General features: G+C 40.9%; 1 protein-coding gene across 1 annotated transcript in view; it reads left to right on the top strand.

The window, feature by feature from the left end:
* PDK3 (pyruvate dehydrogenase kinase 3) overlaps positions 1-16,850 on the top strand; it is a 47,424-nt gene extending 30,574 nt beyond the window's left edge. The window contains exons 4-11 of the mRNA XM_054390686.1: positions 630-814; positions 2,828-2,917; positions 6,562-6,639; positions 7,289-7,365; positions 9,326-9,427; positions 10,092-10,202; positions 15,022-15,135; positions 15,860-16,850. Of these exons, the coding sequence (XP_054246661.1) occupies positions 630-814; positions 2,828-2,917; positions 6,562-6,639; positions 7,289-7,365; positions 9,326-9,427; positions 10,092-10,202; positions 15,022-15,135; positions 15,860-16,003 (901 nt within the window). The 3' untranslated portion in view covers positions 16,004-16,850. The remainder of the gene's footprint in view (positions 1-629; positions 815-2,827; positions 2,918-6,561; positions 6,640-7,288; positions 7,366-9,325; positions 9,428-10,091; positions 10,203-15,021; positions 15,136-15,859) is intronic.

Below are 16,850 nucleotides of genomic sequence, written 5' to 3'. Positions count from 1 at the left end.
AGATTGAGTCCAACACATTAACCCTACGTCACCAAGTCCACCACTAAGCCATATCTCCAGGCAATGTCTTTTAGGATTTAAAATGTTTTACTCCTTGGAAGAACCCAGAGCACTTTTTGGATAGCAGCTGAATTGCTCAGGGCTGACCCAGTTCCACTGCTGCTGGGCAGAGCTCTCTGCCCTCAGGGATCACTTTGCTCCAGCCAAGCTGAACTGAATTTTAGCACTAAACTGCTGGAAGATGGAGCGAGAGGAGGGATCTCTCCAAGGAGAACTGCCCAGGGCATAGTTACCATGGTGCATATGGCAGCAATAACAGAGAAAAGAAAGGTTTTATTGTAATAGTGAAGAGGCATTGAAATGAATGAATGTTTTTGGGGGGGACTGACTTAATTTGAAGCTCTAAATATTTAATATTTCATTTCTTGTGAATGAGAGGTTGACCAAATATTACTCTGTAAATAGGTTTGTTTAGGTACTGCTGTTTTTATCTTCTCCCTCTCATGCTGGACTGGTAGGGATAGTAAACAGATAAAGTAGTTATGCTGTGGGTGTTGCAAACCAGAAGTGACAGACTGAATTGAATTATACTTGTAACAATCTGTTTCTAATTTTTTTTTTCCCTCTAGCTTTTTAGATGTTTTAATTAAAGTCAGGAACAGACACAATGATGTGGTTCCAACCATGGCTCAAGGGGTGATTGAATACAAGGAAAAATATGGCTTTGATCCATTTGTTAGCAGTAACATCCAGTACTTTCTAGACAGATTCTACACCAACCGCATCTCTTTCCGGATGCTTATTAACCAGCACAGTAAGTAATTGGGTTTTTTAATGTTTGAGAACTTATTGCTTGCAAACCTGAAGCCATAGCTTTGGGGCTTTGGTTTGGTTTGGTTTGATTTTTTGTTTGTTTGGCTGGGTTTTTTTGTGTGTTTTGTTTTGTTCTGCTTTTGTGGGTTTTGTTCCTTGTTTGGTTGGGGTTTGTTTTTGTTGGGGTTTTGTTTGTTTGGTTGTTTTCATATTCATGACTAAATCTTACATTTTGTCCTAATTATGGTGAAAGATACACTGACAACTGGTTAATTGGGTATTTTGCAGTTCCCAGAAATAAATCCAAACCAGCAGTATGCTTTCTTTTAGAATTGTCAGGCTTTGTCAGCTTGGCTGTCGCTTTTTAATCTTGTTGGCAGAGGCAGCATGCATAGTGATACGTGAGGTATTTTTAGGTAGTAGTAGAATAGCTGTGTTTTTCTGCTCACAAATCTCTCAACATAGTTTTGTAGAGTTGACATTCCATAATCAAATGCAAGGATACCACAGACTTTGACTAGGTTATGCACTATGAGTATCTTTATAGTTGTTTTTTTTTTCTTCTTCCCAGCAACTTCTTTAGAAGCCAAGAAAGCCTAAATAAGTTGGAAATAACTGTGGTTTTAAATTATATCACCTGTTCTCCCTTTATTTCCTGTTCCCTATTTACGATCAGATGTTAGAATTAGTTATCCTTTGTCATTAGGTTCTGTTCCATTTGTTACTAATATTCATATTACAGCATGCACAGCTCCCATTAACCAGTATGTGCAACCATGCAGAAAGTGATGTGTATCAAGTTAAGGACTGTCTTGTGATCTCTTTTAGTGTGTCTTTGAGTCTTTTAGTTCTAGAGCTTCATTCTCTGCCAAGTACTCTGCTTTTATGAGCTCTTAAAAATTGTAGTACACTACATCTTCCTTATCTAGTACATTTGATAATGCAGACACTACATTACTATAGTGCAAGGTATTTTACTACCAGTTGTGTGTCTTTCCAGTAACCTTTGATGTTACTAACAAATACCTTGCTCTGTGTGTATAAATAACTTTAATGTGGCAATAAATGTGCAGCTTATCCTTTACTCGTGCCTGGGCAGACAAATGCCAGAGATAAAACTAAGATAAGTTAAAAGTAAGTTAAAAACGTTGTCCTAATAAAATTCTTGGGCCAAGTGCTAGCATAATTTGCAGTAGTCCTAAAGTATTTATATTATTTCATTGAGCTGAAGTGACTTTTCCTATAGACACACTTAGTGATTTAGTTGAAACTTAAAAGCAGTTGTAGACATTTAAAGTTTAGATAACTTTGTACAGTTTCACTGTGCTGAGCAAAGTTAGTGGTCTGGCAGTGACAGCAAATACTAATCTTGAAGCCAGAGAAAAAAAATGCAGAAAAAGTTGTGGGGTTTTTTTTGTCTGGTTTTTTTTTTTCCTGTAGTTTCATACACTACTCACAGACTGTTTCATACAGTGCAGTTCTGCAGGGTGCAGTGTGCCAGCCTGATAGCTCACTGTGACTGGATAGGAGAAGCTTTCAGGTCTTTTCTTCTACTCAGCTCACACTACTGTTTCATAGCAGAGCTGACTAGCTTGCTAAAATAGCAGTAAATAACCTCTGCAAAGAAAAAAAAAAGGTGTAAAACTTTTCTACTTCTCTGAGAACTAAACTCTCAGTGGAGGATCTGGTGAGTGCCATACCCTTGTGCAAAGGAGAGAGTGGAGGAAGTGACTGCTGAGAGTCAGGGAGCAAGTCAAGTGAGAGAGACCTCTGTGCCAGGTGTGAAATTCAGCTTAGGTTTTTACTAGTCATAGCTTTAAAAAATGAAAAAGGAAAGGGGGAAAAAAAAGAGGGAGGCAAGTAGTGATCCTAAACAAGGATTCTGGCCATTTGTTAGAGTATCTTTTTGAAAAATGGTGCATTATCCAGTAAGTTTCAGGTACCCTCAGATTTAAACTTTCTGAGCTGTTTCAAATGTAATAGACAATTTACTGCCATCTGTTTTTCCTTTCAGCACTTCTCTTTGGTGGAGACATTAATCCTGCTCATCCCAAACATATTGGAAGTATTGATCCTAATTGTAATGTGGCAGAGGTGGTTAAAGGTAAAGTGAAGTTAATATTTTTATTGATTGAAACCTTCTCACAATTTAGAATACACACAAATATGTTACTGAGATACAAGATACTGAAGGGGATTTAAATTCATTTAATAAAAAAAGAAGAAATGGAAGTTCTGCAGTTGTTCACAGTAAAGCCATCAGCTTACTGAGAATTTCTAATGACTTCATTATTTCGAATGGAGAAAATTTGGGTTTAACAGAACTAATTAAAAAACTGGACTTATTTAAATAACTTTAACCCATGCTTCTCACCTTCACTTCTCTCAGCCTTTGGTAAAGAGGGAAACCTTTCTTATGTAGACTTTGACCTTTCTGATAGTTTGCTTTGTAATGTGCATACCTCTTACTGTTATGAAGGCTTGTTGGCTTCTAGCTCTTTGGCTCTAAGGCCAACCTTTTCTTTCAGCAGCTTTCTTTTATTTTTGTTTTCTTCGGAATAATTCTACCTTATTTTGACTGCAGCATTGTATGTGTTGCAGTCACGGTATTTGTTTAGATACTCTCTCTAATAGCAATGTTTGAATATGTTTTGATCATCAAAATCATAGTTGCTGTCTGGGATAAAGGAGTACATACTGCCAGAAGGTGCTCAGTCCAGTTTTCAAGCCAGTAGCTAAAATAGATCTCTCACATTTGAAGCAGCAGTTACTGGCAAAGTGAGGGTATTGTAAACAGCACCCAGTGTTGTTTTTCAAAGAGATGAGATATCCTTGAAGCTCCTTTCCAGTGTCAAGGTGATTGAGGCTGTTTCCTTGTAGAATTGGTGGAGGGGTTAGTTTGCATTCTATATACTGTGCTAGCTCCAAAATGTTTTGGTTCACAGACAACATTCTGAGCAATTTGTCAGAGATAAGATGTTGACTTTGGCACTCTGGGGTACCTACAAGCTCTGTATGCCCTTCAAACATTGAAGAAAGGATTTAAACAGCCAGCTCTCGCTCAAGCTGCTCTACCAGGTGTTGTCTGTAACTGCCTGAGCTTACAGAGACAGGGTCTCTATTTCACTGACTGCCCTATACTAAGGTTTTTAAGCTGACAGCAAATCCAGGCTTGTTCCCAGAGTCAGGATTTCAGATGTACTGATAGATCCTTCACTCTGTCGTAACTTGGCTCCAGCTGTGACATGAAGCATGCTTTGAACACGGCGGTCTCTTTTACAGTCTTGGGACTCTGCCAAAGAGCTGGCTTTTAGCAGAAGGTGAAATGTAAGACTGCACTCATAAAATCACAGAATGGTTTGGGTTGGAAGGGACCTCCAAAGGTCATACAGTCCGATTCCCCTGCAGTAAACAGGGACATTCTCCACTAGATCAGGTTGCCCAGAGCCCTGCTGAACTTCACCTTGAGTATCTCCAGGGATGGGGCCCCAACCATCTCCCTGGGCAATCTGTTCCAGTGTTCCACTATCCTCATGGTAAAGAACTTATTCCTAACATCCAGTCTAAGTCTGCTCTTCTCTAATTGCAAACCATTGCTCTTCACTCTATCACTTCAGGCCTTCGTAAAGAGTCCCTCTGCAGCTGCCTTCTAGGCCCACTTCGGGTACTGGAATGCTGCTATTAGGTCTCCCTTCAGCCTCCTGTTCTTCAGGCTGAACACCCCCAGTTCCTTCAGCCTGTCCTCTTAGCAGAGGTGTTCCAGCCCCGTGATCATTTTCATGGCCCTCCTCTGGACCTGCTCCATCTCGATCTCTGACATGATTTTATTCAGGGCTGGATGTTTTACTGGGTCATGAAGCGATAGTGCCGTACTCTCTATCTCAGGGCTAGTAAGGTGACTACTTCTTGAAAGTGTATGAGGCTAAAGGGATTTATTCAGAGTCTCTTTGTTCTCTCAAGTCTTGCATAGTGGCTGTGCCTGTTCACATCATGTATTTGAGGGCTTTTGCTTGATTCTCATACAGTTATTGAACAGCTTTTTAGAGGCCTTGAAGTTTTTCTCTACACCGAGCATCCAACTCCTGTCCCCTGGATCCATATCTGATTTTTCACTTCTGTGATGTGGAAACTCTTTGAAACATGCTAACATGTTCCTCTCTCCATGTAGATAGCCTCATGGTCATATTAGCTATATTGTTATCTTCAGGTTTTGATGTCAAAGTTGTGGCTGTGCTTCTTGTGCCCCCTTTTTTCCTGAAGTACAGGGCCCAATGCCATCAGAAGTTCTGAGATGATCTTACAATATCCTGTAAGTGTAGGTAGTCCTGCATCTTTTTTTTTTCCCCTCCCTGAATTATGCATCTCCCTGGCTGAGTTTGGGTACAGCTTGGGTATTAAACAGGATTTTGATCTTTTTGCTAGGACACATTTTAATGAGTTAGTGACAATAACCTTGTAGAATGTCTTTGAAGCTGGACATCTTGACATGAAGGATTCCTACTGGATAGCTGGTTCTGTGAGACATTCCCAAGACTTGATCAAGAGCCCTTCCAGGGTTGATTAGTTCAATTTTGTTAGGCTTCAAGCACCTTTGTGTCAGCCTGGTGTGATGTGTCCAGCCTTGCAGATGTCAGCACAGCTGATAGAAAGTTATTTCAGATAACAGGGTACATTATGGATATTTCTGTAGACATCTTGAAGGAGAACAGTTATGGATAACCAGCCCTTTCTAGGCACTAGTGATTTCTCTTTGTGCTTGTCACACAGCTCTGAGTCTTGGCAGTGACTGTTTTCTTTTATAGTGTCACTTTAGACAGGAGGGAAGAGGTTCATGTAGAATGAGGTCAAGTATGATTTTTAAGGAACCTTAGCAAGTTTCTCTCTGTTTATCTGCTTGCTCTTAGTCCACAGCTAAGGCAGCTTCAGCATATAGCTAGAACATCTCTGGGCTTGTGGTTCTCTTCAGTCTCTTATTGCTTGTTTACAAATGAGGTACCTGTGAATATTTAGAACCAAGAAGAAATCTTTCAAACAAAATGTGACTTCAAACTTTTTTGCTGTGTTTTAACACTACATAAATCCATTAAGATGGGGGGGGGTGGGGCTTGGTTTTGTTTTGTGGGTTGGTTGGTTTTGTTTGGGGTTTTTTGGGGGGTTGGTTTTATTTTGGGTTTGGTTGGCTGGGGGTTTTGTGTCTGGTTTTTGTTTGCTTTATTTGGTTTTATTTATTTGTTTTGTTTCCTTGGGGGTTTTTGTGTTTTGTAGGAAAAAATGGAGAATCTTAAAGACTGCAGTTTTGTCTCCAGAAGGCCTTGAAAATACTGTAAACAGTATTATGTGTGGGAAAAAACCCTGAATTTATGGTTACAATGTCATCCTTTTCTATTTGAGATGGAAACAGCAAGCAGTAAATTGTGATCAGGAAATGACAAATAAGTAGATACTGTGGTCAGCCTAAGATTATACCCTCATACCCTTCTGGGTTTCAAGCCCTGAAGAACAATGAAAAATAGCTTGTCTCTAGTAATCTGCTTTTGTTTGTAGAGTTTTAAATAGAATTTGCCCTTTCTTGCCTAATGGGCTGTAAACATAAAGGGAAAAAGGGATTAAGATGGATACCAATTTCACACTTGTAAACTAGTTACTAAAATGAATGTTCTGCTTGAGGTCTTTCCCATAGAGGATGAACTGTGGTAGTGGCCTCTGGATGAATTTGGTAAATCAATCTTCTGTTCTATTGCATTACAGATGCTTATGATACTGCTAAGATGCTATGTGAACAGTACTACACGGTGGCACCTGATCTGGAGGTTGAAGAATTCAATGGTAATTGTAAAATTAGTTCAAATATTTTTAATATCTGTGATTTTCTAGGTTTGCTAATTAATTAGAATCCTAGAATTGTTAGGGTTGGAAGGGACCTCAAAGATCATCTAGTGCCAAGTCCCCTTGTCATGGGCAGGGACACTTCACACTAGATAGGTTGCCCAGAGCCACACTCAGCCTGGCCTTAAAAACCTCCAGGGATGAGGCTTCTACCAGCTTCCCTGGGCAACCTGTTCCAGTGTCTCACCACCCTCAAAAACCTCCAGGGATGGGTCTTCTACCACCTCCCTGGGCAACTTGTTATGATTTGAACTCTACACAACTCTACACTTGTTTGTATTTCATTCAGTTTCCTCCCTCCCAACTCTCTTCAATCTGAACTGCTGCTGAGTCTAAACAGTATCTAAACAAATTCTGCTGACATAGATGTCTCTGAAAATCACCATTAGAATGTGTTACTTCAGGTGACAGCAGTAACTGAAATTTATCTTTTTACTTTATGGAGCTAATCTCACACTTGGAAAATTAGGACTTCCATACTTGACTTTGCCTACAGCTTCATGTTATTCCTCTAAATAGAAATGCTGTAAAATGGTTGTTTTAAATCAACAATAATTTGTGCTTTTTTTTTCCCTTGTTTTGTTTTCAGCTAAAGCTCCAAACAAGCCTATTCAAGTAGTCTATGTACCTTCTCATTTGTTTCATATGTTATTTGAATTATTCAAGGTAGGTCGCACTTGTTAATATTTGCAAAGGTTTTAGGAATTTAAATTGCTGTTGAAATTGGAGATTCTTTTCAGTTACAGCTTTTAAATGGTATTTAATATTTTTTTTTCTTTCTTAAGCTTATTCTTAAACAAGTGAAGAGAGTTTGAAACTGTTAAAACCTAGGCTTAGAGCCTTTTTTAAACACACTTCAAAATTCTGTATTTTCCCAGCTTTTGCAGCTGATTAGTTTAAAACACTCAGAATTGTTCTTTTTTTGCAATGATGATTCACTACCTTGCAATTTTCATAAACTTCTTTATTGCATATTTGAGGTCTGGTTAGGATCAGTGTCTTTTGTTTATTGTGGAAACAGCTCATATATCTTAGACAAGTGTAAATGAAATGTGTTTGATTTTATTTGTGTTTTCTGAATAATTGGAACAACAGTGAAAATGAAACATGAGAGCTTTTGTGTGCTTTTGAAGCAGATGGTCTCTAGGTGGTGCAGTTGAACACTGGAAATTCAGGGGAGAAAATGTTTTTGGTCAGAGGAAAACTTTTCAAATTCATGGTATTTTGGGGTTGATTTCTGACATTTGTGGAGTGTGTATCCCAGGCTGCATCAAGAGGAGTGTGGCCAGCAGGGCAAGAGAGGAGATTCTGCCCCTTGACTCTGCTCTTGTGAGACCCTACTTCAAATACTGAATCCAGTTCTGGTGTCCCCAGCATAAGAAGGACACAGAGCTGTTGGAGTGAGACCAGAGGAAGCCACAAAGATGAGCCAAGGGCTGAAGAACCTCTGCTGTGAGGATAGGCTGAGGGAGCTGGGGCTGTTCAGTCTGGAGAAGAGAAGATTCCAGGGAAACCTTAGAGCTGCCTTCCTGAAGGGATCCTACAGGAAGGCTGGAGAGGGACTTTTCATAAGGGTGTGTAGCAATAGGACAAGGGGGAATGGTTTTAAGTTGAGGGAGAGCAGGTTTAGACTTCAGTATGAGGACGGTGAGACTCTGGAATAGGCTGCCCAGGGAGGTTGTGGCTGCCTCCTCCCTGGGGGTATTCAAGGCCAGATTGGATGAGGCCTTGAGCAGCTGAGTCTAGTTGAGAGGTGTCCCTGCCCGTGGTGGGGAGGTTGGAGTAGATGATCTCTAAGGTCTCTTCCAACCTGAGCCATTCTGATTCATTTAGATCTTCCCCTCTTTTGCCATTGTTAAATTAGTTCCAGGACAGAACAGGTGAGACTTTGTATACTGCTTTTGGTGTGTTTTGGTAGAAGTCACGAAAGAGTTCTGTGGTAGCTGTAAGGGATGGTAGGGTGTAAGGGACAGACTGATAGTGAAAGCTTTCTTAATAGTTATGATAAAGTCAGACTTCACAAGTATGTGACCCAGGTTGAGAAAATCAAAGCTTGTTCCTGAGGTGAACATCACTCTTGGTCCTCTGTAAGGTAGAAGTGGAGGCTGCTGTCATCCCTTGTGTATAGTTACTTGATTTCACACAGGAAAGAAAAATAATTCTTGCTTTATGTTCTCTGACTCTATATCAAATAGATAAAAGTATGTATGATGGACTTCTGGTTTGTAAGGTTGACTGGAGAAGTCATAGAATCATAGAATTGTCAGGGTTGGAAGGGATCTCAAGGATCATCCAGTTCCAACTCCCCTGCTATGGGCAGGGTCTCCTCACAGTAGATCAGGTTGCTCATGGCCCCATCCAGCCTGGCTTAAAAACTTCCAAGGATGAGGCTACCACCACCTCTCTGGGCAACCTGTTCCAGTGTCTACCCTCATGGTGAAGAATTTCTTCCTTAGTCATGAATGTGAAAGCATTTAGTGAATTTGTTTTAAATACAGACTTTTCGGTCTTGTCTTACATTTGTATGCAAAAATCTAGGTTCAAGAAAATAAATGCAAGTTTGAAGCTGTCACAAAAAGCATCTGTGGTCAAGTTACAATTGAAGACTTTTTTTTTTTCTCTTCAGAATTCAATGAGAGCTACAGTGGAACTGCATGAAGGTAAGAGAGAAGTCTATCCATCGATCAAAACCTTAGTCACTTTGGGAAAAGAAGATCTGTCTATTAAGGTAAATGTCTGAAAATCACATGCAGTTTACAAACCTGCCAGCTTTAGCATAGTATGACTTGTAATTTGGAGAAGGCAAATTAATTACTGTAGCATTTCTGACACATGCCTCATGTTCATTAGAATAGAATATTTTCGGTTGGAAGGGACCTGGGTCCAGCTGCCACGAGCCTCATGTTCATTAGAATAGAATATTTTCAGTTGGAAGGGACCTGGGTCCAGCTGCCTGACCACTTCAGAGCTGACCAAAAGTTAAAGCTTATTAAGGGCATTGTCCAGATACCACTTAAACACTGACAGGCATGGGACATGGGTTGGATCCTATCTCTCTAGGAAGCCTGTTCCAGTGTTTGACCACCCTCTTGGTAAAGAAATCCTTTCTGACAGCCAACCTAAACTTCCCTTGGAACAACTTTTAAGTCATATCAAATCTTAACACTAGATAGCAGGGAGAAGTGATCAGCACCTCCTTCTCCACCTCTCCTAAAGACACTGGAGAGAGAATGAGGTCATCCCACAGCCTCATATTTTCCAAACTAGACCAGCCCAAAGTTCTTAGCTGCTAAATATTTACCATCTCTCAAGTTGTTTAGCTAATAGTGCTTGAGTTTTGCGTGTTCTCTTCAGAACATAATGTTTAAAACTTTTAACTTTCCATTCTTTAGATAAGTGATCAAGGTGGAGGTGTACCTCTAAGGAAGATAGACAGATTGTTTAACTACATGTATTCAACAGCACCCAGGCCTAGTTTGGAGCCCTCAAGAGCTGTGCCTTTGGTAAGCAATTGCAATATGTATTTAGGTGTTCCTTTGCACTACTCTGGTTGTCCATTTCCCTTCACTGCAATCTACTGAATGAGGTTTTCCGTTGAAGAAATTGTTTATTGTTAGCAATTCCTATGTAGGTAAAACATACCAGGAGAAAATGTGTTCTGTTATGTGCTGGTTTAACACAGTCTGCTCTCACAAGCCTCTTCCACACAACCCAGTCCAACCCTCAACCCAGCACTGAAAGATCAACACCTAAACCATGTCTCCAAGTGCCAGGTTGACACAGTGCTTAAACACCCCCAGGGATGGTGACTCCAGCACTGCCCTGGGCAGACCGTTCCAATGTTTGACAACCCTTCCAGTGAAGAAATATTTCCTCATATCCAGCATGAACCTCTCATGGCTCAGCTTGTAACTATTTCCTCTGGTCCTGTCACTTACCATCAAGGAGAAGAGGCTGCCCCCTCCTCACTCCAACCTCCCTTCAGGTAGTTGTAGAGATATCAATCCTTCACATCTCCTATTTCTGCAACATATCTCAGTGGTGTGTTTCAGACTTCTTCTTTTTCATAGAAAATCTTGAGTGGGATGAGTGATAGAGAGCAGGCCCTAATTCAAATACAACATTCTTTCTTTATGTCAAGAATGGTAGAATCTTTCTTGGATCATAATCTGCCTTTGTTCTGTCTGGCTTTTCATCAGCAATTTAGTTTATCAGCCTACAAGGATTTCCTGAAACTTGTTCTCACTATAAACTTGTACCTTGATTACCAGTTGTATTCACTATTAAAATGTCTCTTCCTTTGTGACTCCCTGATTGTAGAATGTGTTCATTTTAGGATTGACACTATTCTTTGGGGGATTTTTCCCCATGCATCTTTATCAATGCGTTCCTGTGTTTATTTCCTCATCTTCCAAGACTGCTTGATTCTGTGGCATATATATTTAGTATTCTTCTACTGTACCCTATTTTCAGGCCTTGTTTTCCTTTTCAGTCTATGTAGTCAAATCTGTAAAACATCCCCCTCTCTTGTGAACCTGGCAGCTTATGCCCTCTGAATCTGACTGATGCTTGTACATGGCTGAATGTCCAGAAGTGTTAAGCTCTGTTATTTGTGTGTGTGCAGAAAGAATCGTAGAAGGGTTTGGGTTGGAAGGGACCTCCAAAGGTCATCCAGTCCAACCCCCCTGCAGTCAGCAGGGACATCCTCCGCTAGATCAGGCTGCTCAGAGCCTTGTTGAGCCTCACCTTGAAGATCTTCAGGGATGGGGCTTCAATTACATCCCTTGGCACCCTGTTCCAGTGTTCCACCACCCTCATTGTAAAGAAATTGTTCCAGAGATCCAACCTAAATCTACTCTCATTTCAAACCATTGCTTCTCATCCTATCACTGCAGGCCTTTGCAAACAGTCCCTCTGCAGTCTTCTTGTAGGCCCCCTTCAGGTACTGGAAGGCTGCTTTTAGGCCTTCCTGGAGCCTTCTCCAGGCTGAACACCCCAGCTCCCCCAGCCTGTCGTCTTAGCAGAGGTGTTTCAGCCTCCTAATCATTTTTGTGGCCCTCTTCTGGACCCACTCCATCACGTCCATGTCCTTCCTGTGTTGAGGTCTTCAGAGCTGGACACTGCACTGCAGGTGTGAGTACTGGGTGTCTGTGATCTACCTTCCCACTTGACACCACTAAGAGGTGGAAGGACTTGGCAGTAAAGCTTGACATGTTAGGTGAAGTGGCCCACATCCAATTATATGAACAATTATGCTGTACTTTGTCAGTCTAGGAATAAAATTATTTCAGGAATCCTTCAAGTTCCACAAAATCCCCTTCAAAGTCCCTGCAAAAGGAGGCTTTCTTTATTGTTTAGTGTCAAAGACCAAACCATCTAGGCAGCTAGGTCTGTGCTTGGGTCATTCCTGACTTAGGTAATTTTCTGAACTAAATCGCAGTGCACTTGAAATATTAGACATTTCTCTGTTGTGAATCTCCATCCCCTTGCTGTGTGATCCCTTTATGAAACATACATGGACTTGCAGAGTGGGAGAGAGGGATCTTTTTGTAGATTGGTGAAAATCCTTTCTCAGTGCTACTGGGAATGTTGTCTAAAAGCTGCTGAGAAACCTTGTTACCATGGCAGCAATCAGATTCTAGCAGGTCTGGTATTCATCTGTACTGCTGTAAACACACTGGCAGTGTTAGAAACACATGGTGGTGTTTGATGATAATTAAGTTTTCTTACAGAATGTAATGATTCCATCTCTGGCAGCATTGGTTTTTAGTGGGAGAAGTGTGGCTTAAATTAGGTTTCATTAAACCTGCAGGCACCAGTAACACAGAAATGTAGTACTTCTCTGATTTTATAATGCATAGTGTAATATTTAAGGAGAAATGGGCTTTGAAAAGTATTCCTTTCTCAAGGCAGATGTGCCATCATTGACTGTCCTCTAGGGCAAACACAGACCTGAGTAGCAACTTGTTCTTGTTAATCCTCTTTTGCAAGGTCTAGCCTTAAGGTAGTCACTCTTCTGGAGTCTGTTGTCTTCATATTTCTTGCAAGTTATCTGGTTTAGAAAATACCCTGAAGGCAATGTAGAGACTGATGGGAAACAGTTGGAAGGAGGCAGTATGAAATAATTATGTGGGCCAGGACAGAGCATAAAAAAAACTTTCCTAGGTGGAGGAGGTGGCAAGCAGAAGTTTGGCATAGGTTTTGAGGAGGTATAATTCTGGGGAGATGAAAGAACAGTAGAAATATTGTTAATAATAATAGAAATAGTGTTAATAATAATAGAAATAGTGTTTATGATAGAAATAATAAGAATAAAAATAATCTGTGTTTTCAGGGTTGCTTGTTACTGCCCTTTACTTGGGCTGTTCTGAGGGGTATGTATTGTCTACAATTTGCTTTTCAGTTACTCTGCTTTTTGATTTCTATTGTCTATTTATTGTTTGGTCTCCAGAAAAGATACAAGTCAGCTTTTGGAATTTTTTTTTTTTTTTTTTTAGTTCTTTCTTAAGTCAAATTACTTTCTTTTTGTTTTAAAGGCTGTGCAAGAAATTCATCTAGTTTCAAGACTAGATGTTTGAAAGATGTCTGTGATTGGATCCTTTTGAGAATTATGTTTCTGAATCACAAAATGTTAGGGGTGGGAAGGGACCAAGAAAGATCATCCAGTCCCAACACCCTGCCAGAGCAGGAGCAACTAGAGCAGATCACACAGGAACATATCTAGGCAGGTTTTGAATGTCTCCAGAGAAGGAAACTCCACAACCCCTCTGGGCAGCCTGTTCCAGGACTCTGGCACCTGTCTTGGTTTTTAGCAACTTTTTCTGACAGAAGGAGGTTGGGAAAAGTGCCAAGTGTTGACATTGTTGCAGCTATGGCCATGAATCTCCATGTGGTCTAATAAAAATGTCAAATTAATAACAATCAAGTCTATTATGCTTTGGAAATTGTGTTGTCTGTACAGGGGTTAGGTCTTCGATCATCGAGTGCTTTGGAGTCCTGGTCTTTTGTTAGATGGGGTAAACATCAAACCCTAATTAGATATATATCATTCTGCTGTAGTCTTCTGGTCTCTATTGCAGTATGACATCAGCAATCACTTAACAGTGAGCCCTAGATGAAGTAAACAGAGTTGCCTCTGTCTGGCTTTTTTTGTGTAGTCTCCTAAGCCTGGGCACATTTGAGAATAGGAAGCAGTAGAGAGCGTTGGTTTGCTTTGATGGTTGGAGGCAGCATGTGCTGTGTGCTACGCTTACCTACCTCTTCAACAAAATGCAAAATGGACAAGGTAGTCACAGAATCTCAGAATTGTCAGGGTTGGAAGGGACCTCAAGGATCAGTCAGTTCCAGCCCATGCTGCTATGGGCTGGGACACCTTCCACTAGATCAGGTTGCTCAGAGCCACATCGTTCCTGGCCTTGAAAACCTCCAGGGATGAGGCTTCCACCACCTCCCTGGGCAACCTCTGCCAGTGTCTCACCACCCTTATGGAGAAGAACTTCTTCCTAATGTCTAATCTAAATCTTCCTTCCTCTATCTTGGATCTATTCCCCCTAGTTCTGTCATTATCTGACACCCTAAAAAGTCCCTCCCCAGCTTTCTTGTAGGCCCCTTCAGATACTGGAAGGCTACAATAAGATCTCCTCAGAGCCTTCTCTTTCCAGACTGAACAACCCCAACTCTCTCTGCCTGTCCTCGTAGGAGAGCAGCTCCAGCCCTCTGCTCATCCTTGTGGCCCTTCTCTGGACACCTTCCAGCACCTCCAGGTCTTTCTTGTAATAGGGGTTCCAGAACTGGACACAGTACTCCAGGTGGAGTCTCACCAGAGCAGTGTGAAGGGGGAGAATCACCTCCCTGAACCTGCTGGCTACACTTTGCTGCAGCCCAGGCTCTGCTTGGCTCTCTGGGCTGCAAGGGCTCACTGCTGGCTCATGTTGAGCCTCTCATCCACCAGCACCCCCAAGCCCTTTTCTTCAGGTCTGCTCTCACGCCAGTCACTGCCCATCCTGTATCAACACCTGGAATTGCCCCAATGCAGATGCAGGACTCTAAGAAAGGACTCTGCTTTTTTTTTTTTTTTTTTTCCCCTTTTTCTGTACTTAAAAAAAATTATGCCTAGGGAAAAAAGATGATTGCTCAAAAAGCTGAGTTCTAACTTTACAGTGTAGGCTGAGTAATAAAGGAAAGCTTGAGAAGTCATTTGATGCAAGTCTGAAATTCAGGTATCTCCTGGTTTATAAATGATTGCAGTGATCATATGCATTTTAATTTTTATTTTAACTTTACATCATGTGTTTTCCCTCTTGTTTTCTTCTGTTTTTGTAGGCTGGGTTTGGCTATGGCTTGCCAATTTCTCGTCTGTACGCTAGGTACTTTCAAGGTGACCTTAAACTCTACTCAATGGAAGGTGTTGGTTCAGATGCTGTAATTTATTTGAAGGTATGAATCTGACCCTTTTAACCTGGTAATGCAGTGCAGTTTGTCCCTAGTATGCTCCATAAGTCAGCTTTCTTTTTACTCTTCAATTTATTTTCAGATGTCTAATTGGTATCTTTGGTTGTATTTTACGTAAGTCACTTACTGAGAATCCCCTAAAGCCCCCAGCATTATAAATATTAACCTGACACCAGTTAGTTTGCTTTGATTCTTGGTGGTTTTTTGTTTGTTTTTTTTCAGTCCCCTGTGTTGGATCTTCCATTTTAAGTGCTATTAATAACTACACACCACCATGCAAAGCATATAAAATACACAAAATCCATAGTCTGGGCTTAACAGAGAAGCCCCTTAGGCATCTAGAGACAGGTCTTGAAAGTCTCCAGAGGAGGAGACTCCACAACCTCTCTGGGGAGCCTGTTCCAGTGTTCCATGACCCTTACAGTAAAGAACTGCCTCCTTATATTTAGGTGGAACCTCCTGTGCTGTAGTTTATATCCATTCCCCCTTGTCCTATCCCAGGATGCAACTGAGCAGAGCCTGTCCCCTCCCTCTTGACACTCAGCCCTCAGATATTTATAAACATTTCTTAAATCCCCTCTCAGTCTTCTCCACTCCAGACTAAACAGCCCCAGACACTTGTAACTGTAGAACTCCCCAGAGTGTCATCCTGCTCTTGGTATCTCTAATATTAACAGTTGGTTGGTTTGTTGTTTTTTTATCTCCACAGGCCCTTTCAAGTGAATCATTTGAAAGACTTCCAGTTTTTAATAAGTCAGCGTGGCGACACTACAAGACCACACCTGAAGCAGATGATTGGAGCAACCCTAGCAGTGAGCCAAGGGATGCTTCTAAATATAAAGCTAATCGATAAATTGCCACCTTTCTGTCTCTGTTGGAGATGACCTCTGCATTCAGTATAAAGTCTCAGCTTTGTTCCAAAATCCTTTAAACCACGATAGCTCAAACACTTCCAAACAAAGATCTAATCAGGGCATTTGGAAAATCCTAAAGAACAAAGTGATGATTGGGACTTAAAAGGAAGGCACTAAGCACGTTTGGTATGTGAATCCCATCTGCTCCACCAGAATATGCTTGGTTGCTTCAGTCATGCATTGACAAAAGGGGGTTGCACTGTGGTTGCACTTCAGAATACAATGTTGTAACAAACAAACAAAAAAAGATACTGTTTGAAATGGCCAATTTTTGTTCCAAGGTGAGGATTGGCATGAAGTGCAGAATCCCTTGAAATGGTGAACAGCATCTTGCACAGCAATGTAGTGTAAGAAAAATTTGTGATGTAGTTAAACATACACTTGGGAAAACCCACTCTTTGCTGCATTTCATATTGCACAGTGTCTCACCTCTGACAGGGAATCCTTTGGAGCTCTTCAGATCTTCTGTCTAACGAGCTTAGTAATAAAAAAAAAAAGGGTTGTGCAGCTTTTAAGTGATGCTTTCCCCAAAATTCCCAAATCCATTTGTCAAGTGCATACAAACATGGTGTTCTTGTAAGACATTGGGACTTCCACTTCTTGGGATGCACCTTAAGGATTTGCTTGACACTCAAACAGAGAAACGAATTTCGATACATTTTTTTCCTTGTTTTGAGGAAAGAACAGAAAGAATTAGCTCATTGCTCCATACAAGAAATTCTCTCAATACAGGGGCAGGGTAATTCCAGTTCATGTTTATTGCCTATCTTTTTTTTTTTTTTTTTT

Source organism: Indicator indicator, chromosome 1, assembly GCF_027791375.1.
Source record: "Indicator indicator isolate 239-I01 chromosome 1, UM_Iind_1.1, whole genome shotgun sequence".
Lineage (NCBI taxonomy): Eukaryota > Metazoa > Chordata > Aves > Piciformes > Indicatoridae > Indicator > Indicator indicator.
Note: the sequence above shows the minus strand (reverse complement) of the source record. Positions and strands in the feature narration are given on the sequence as shown.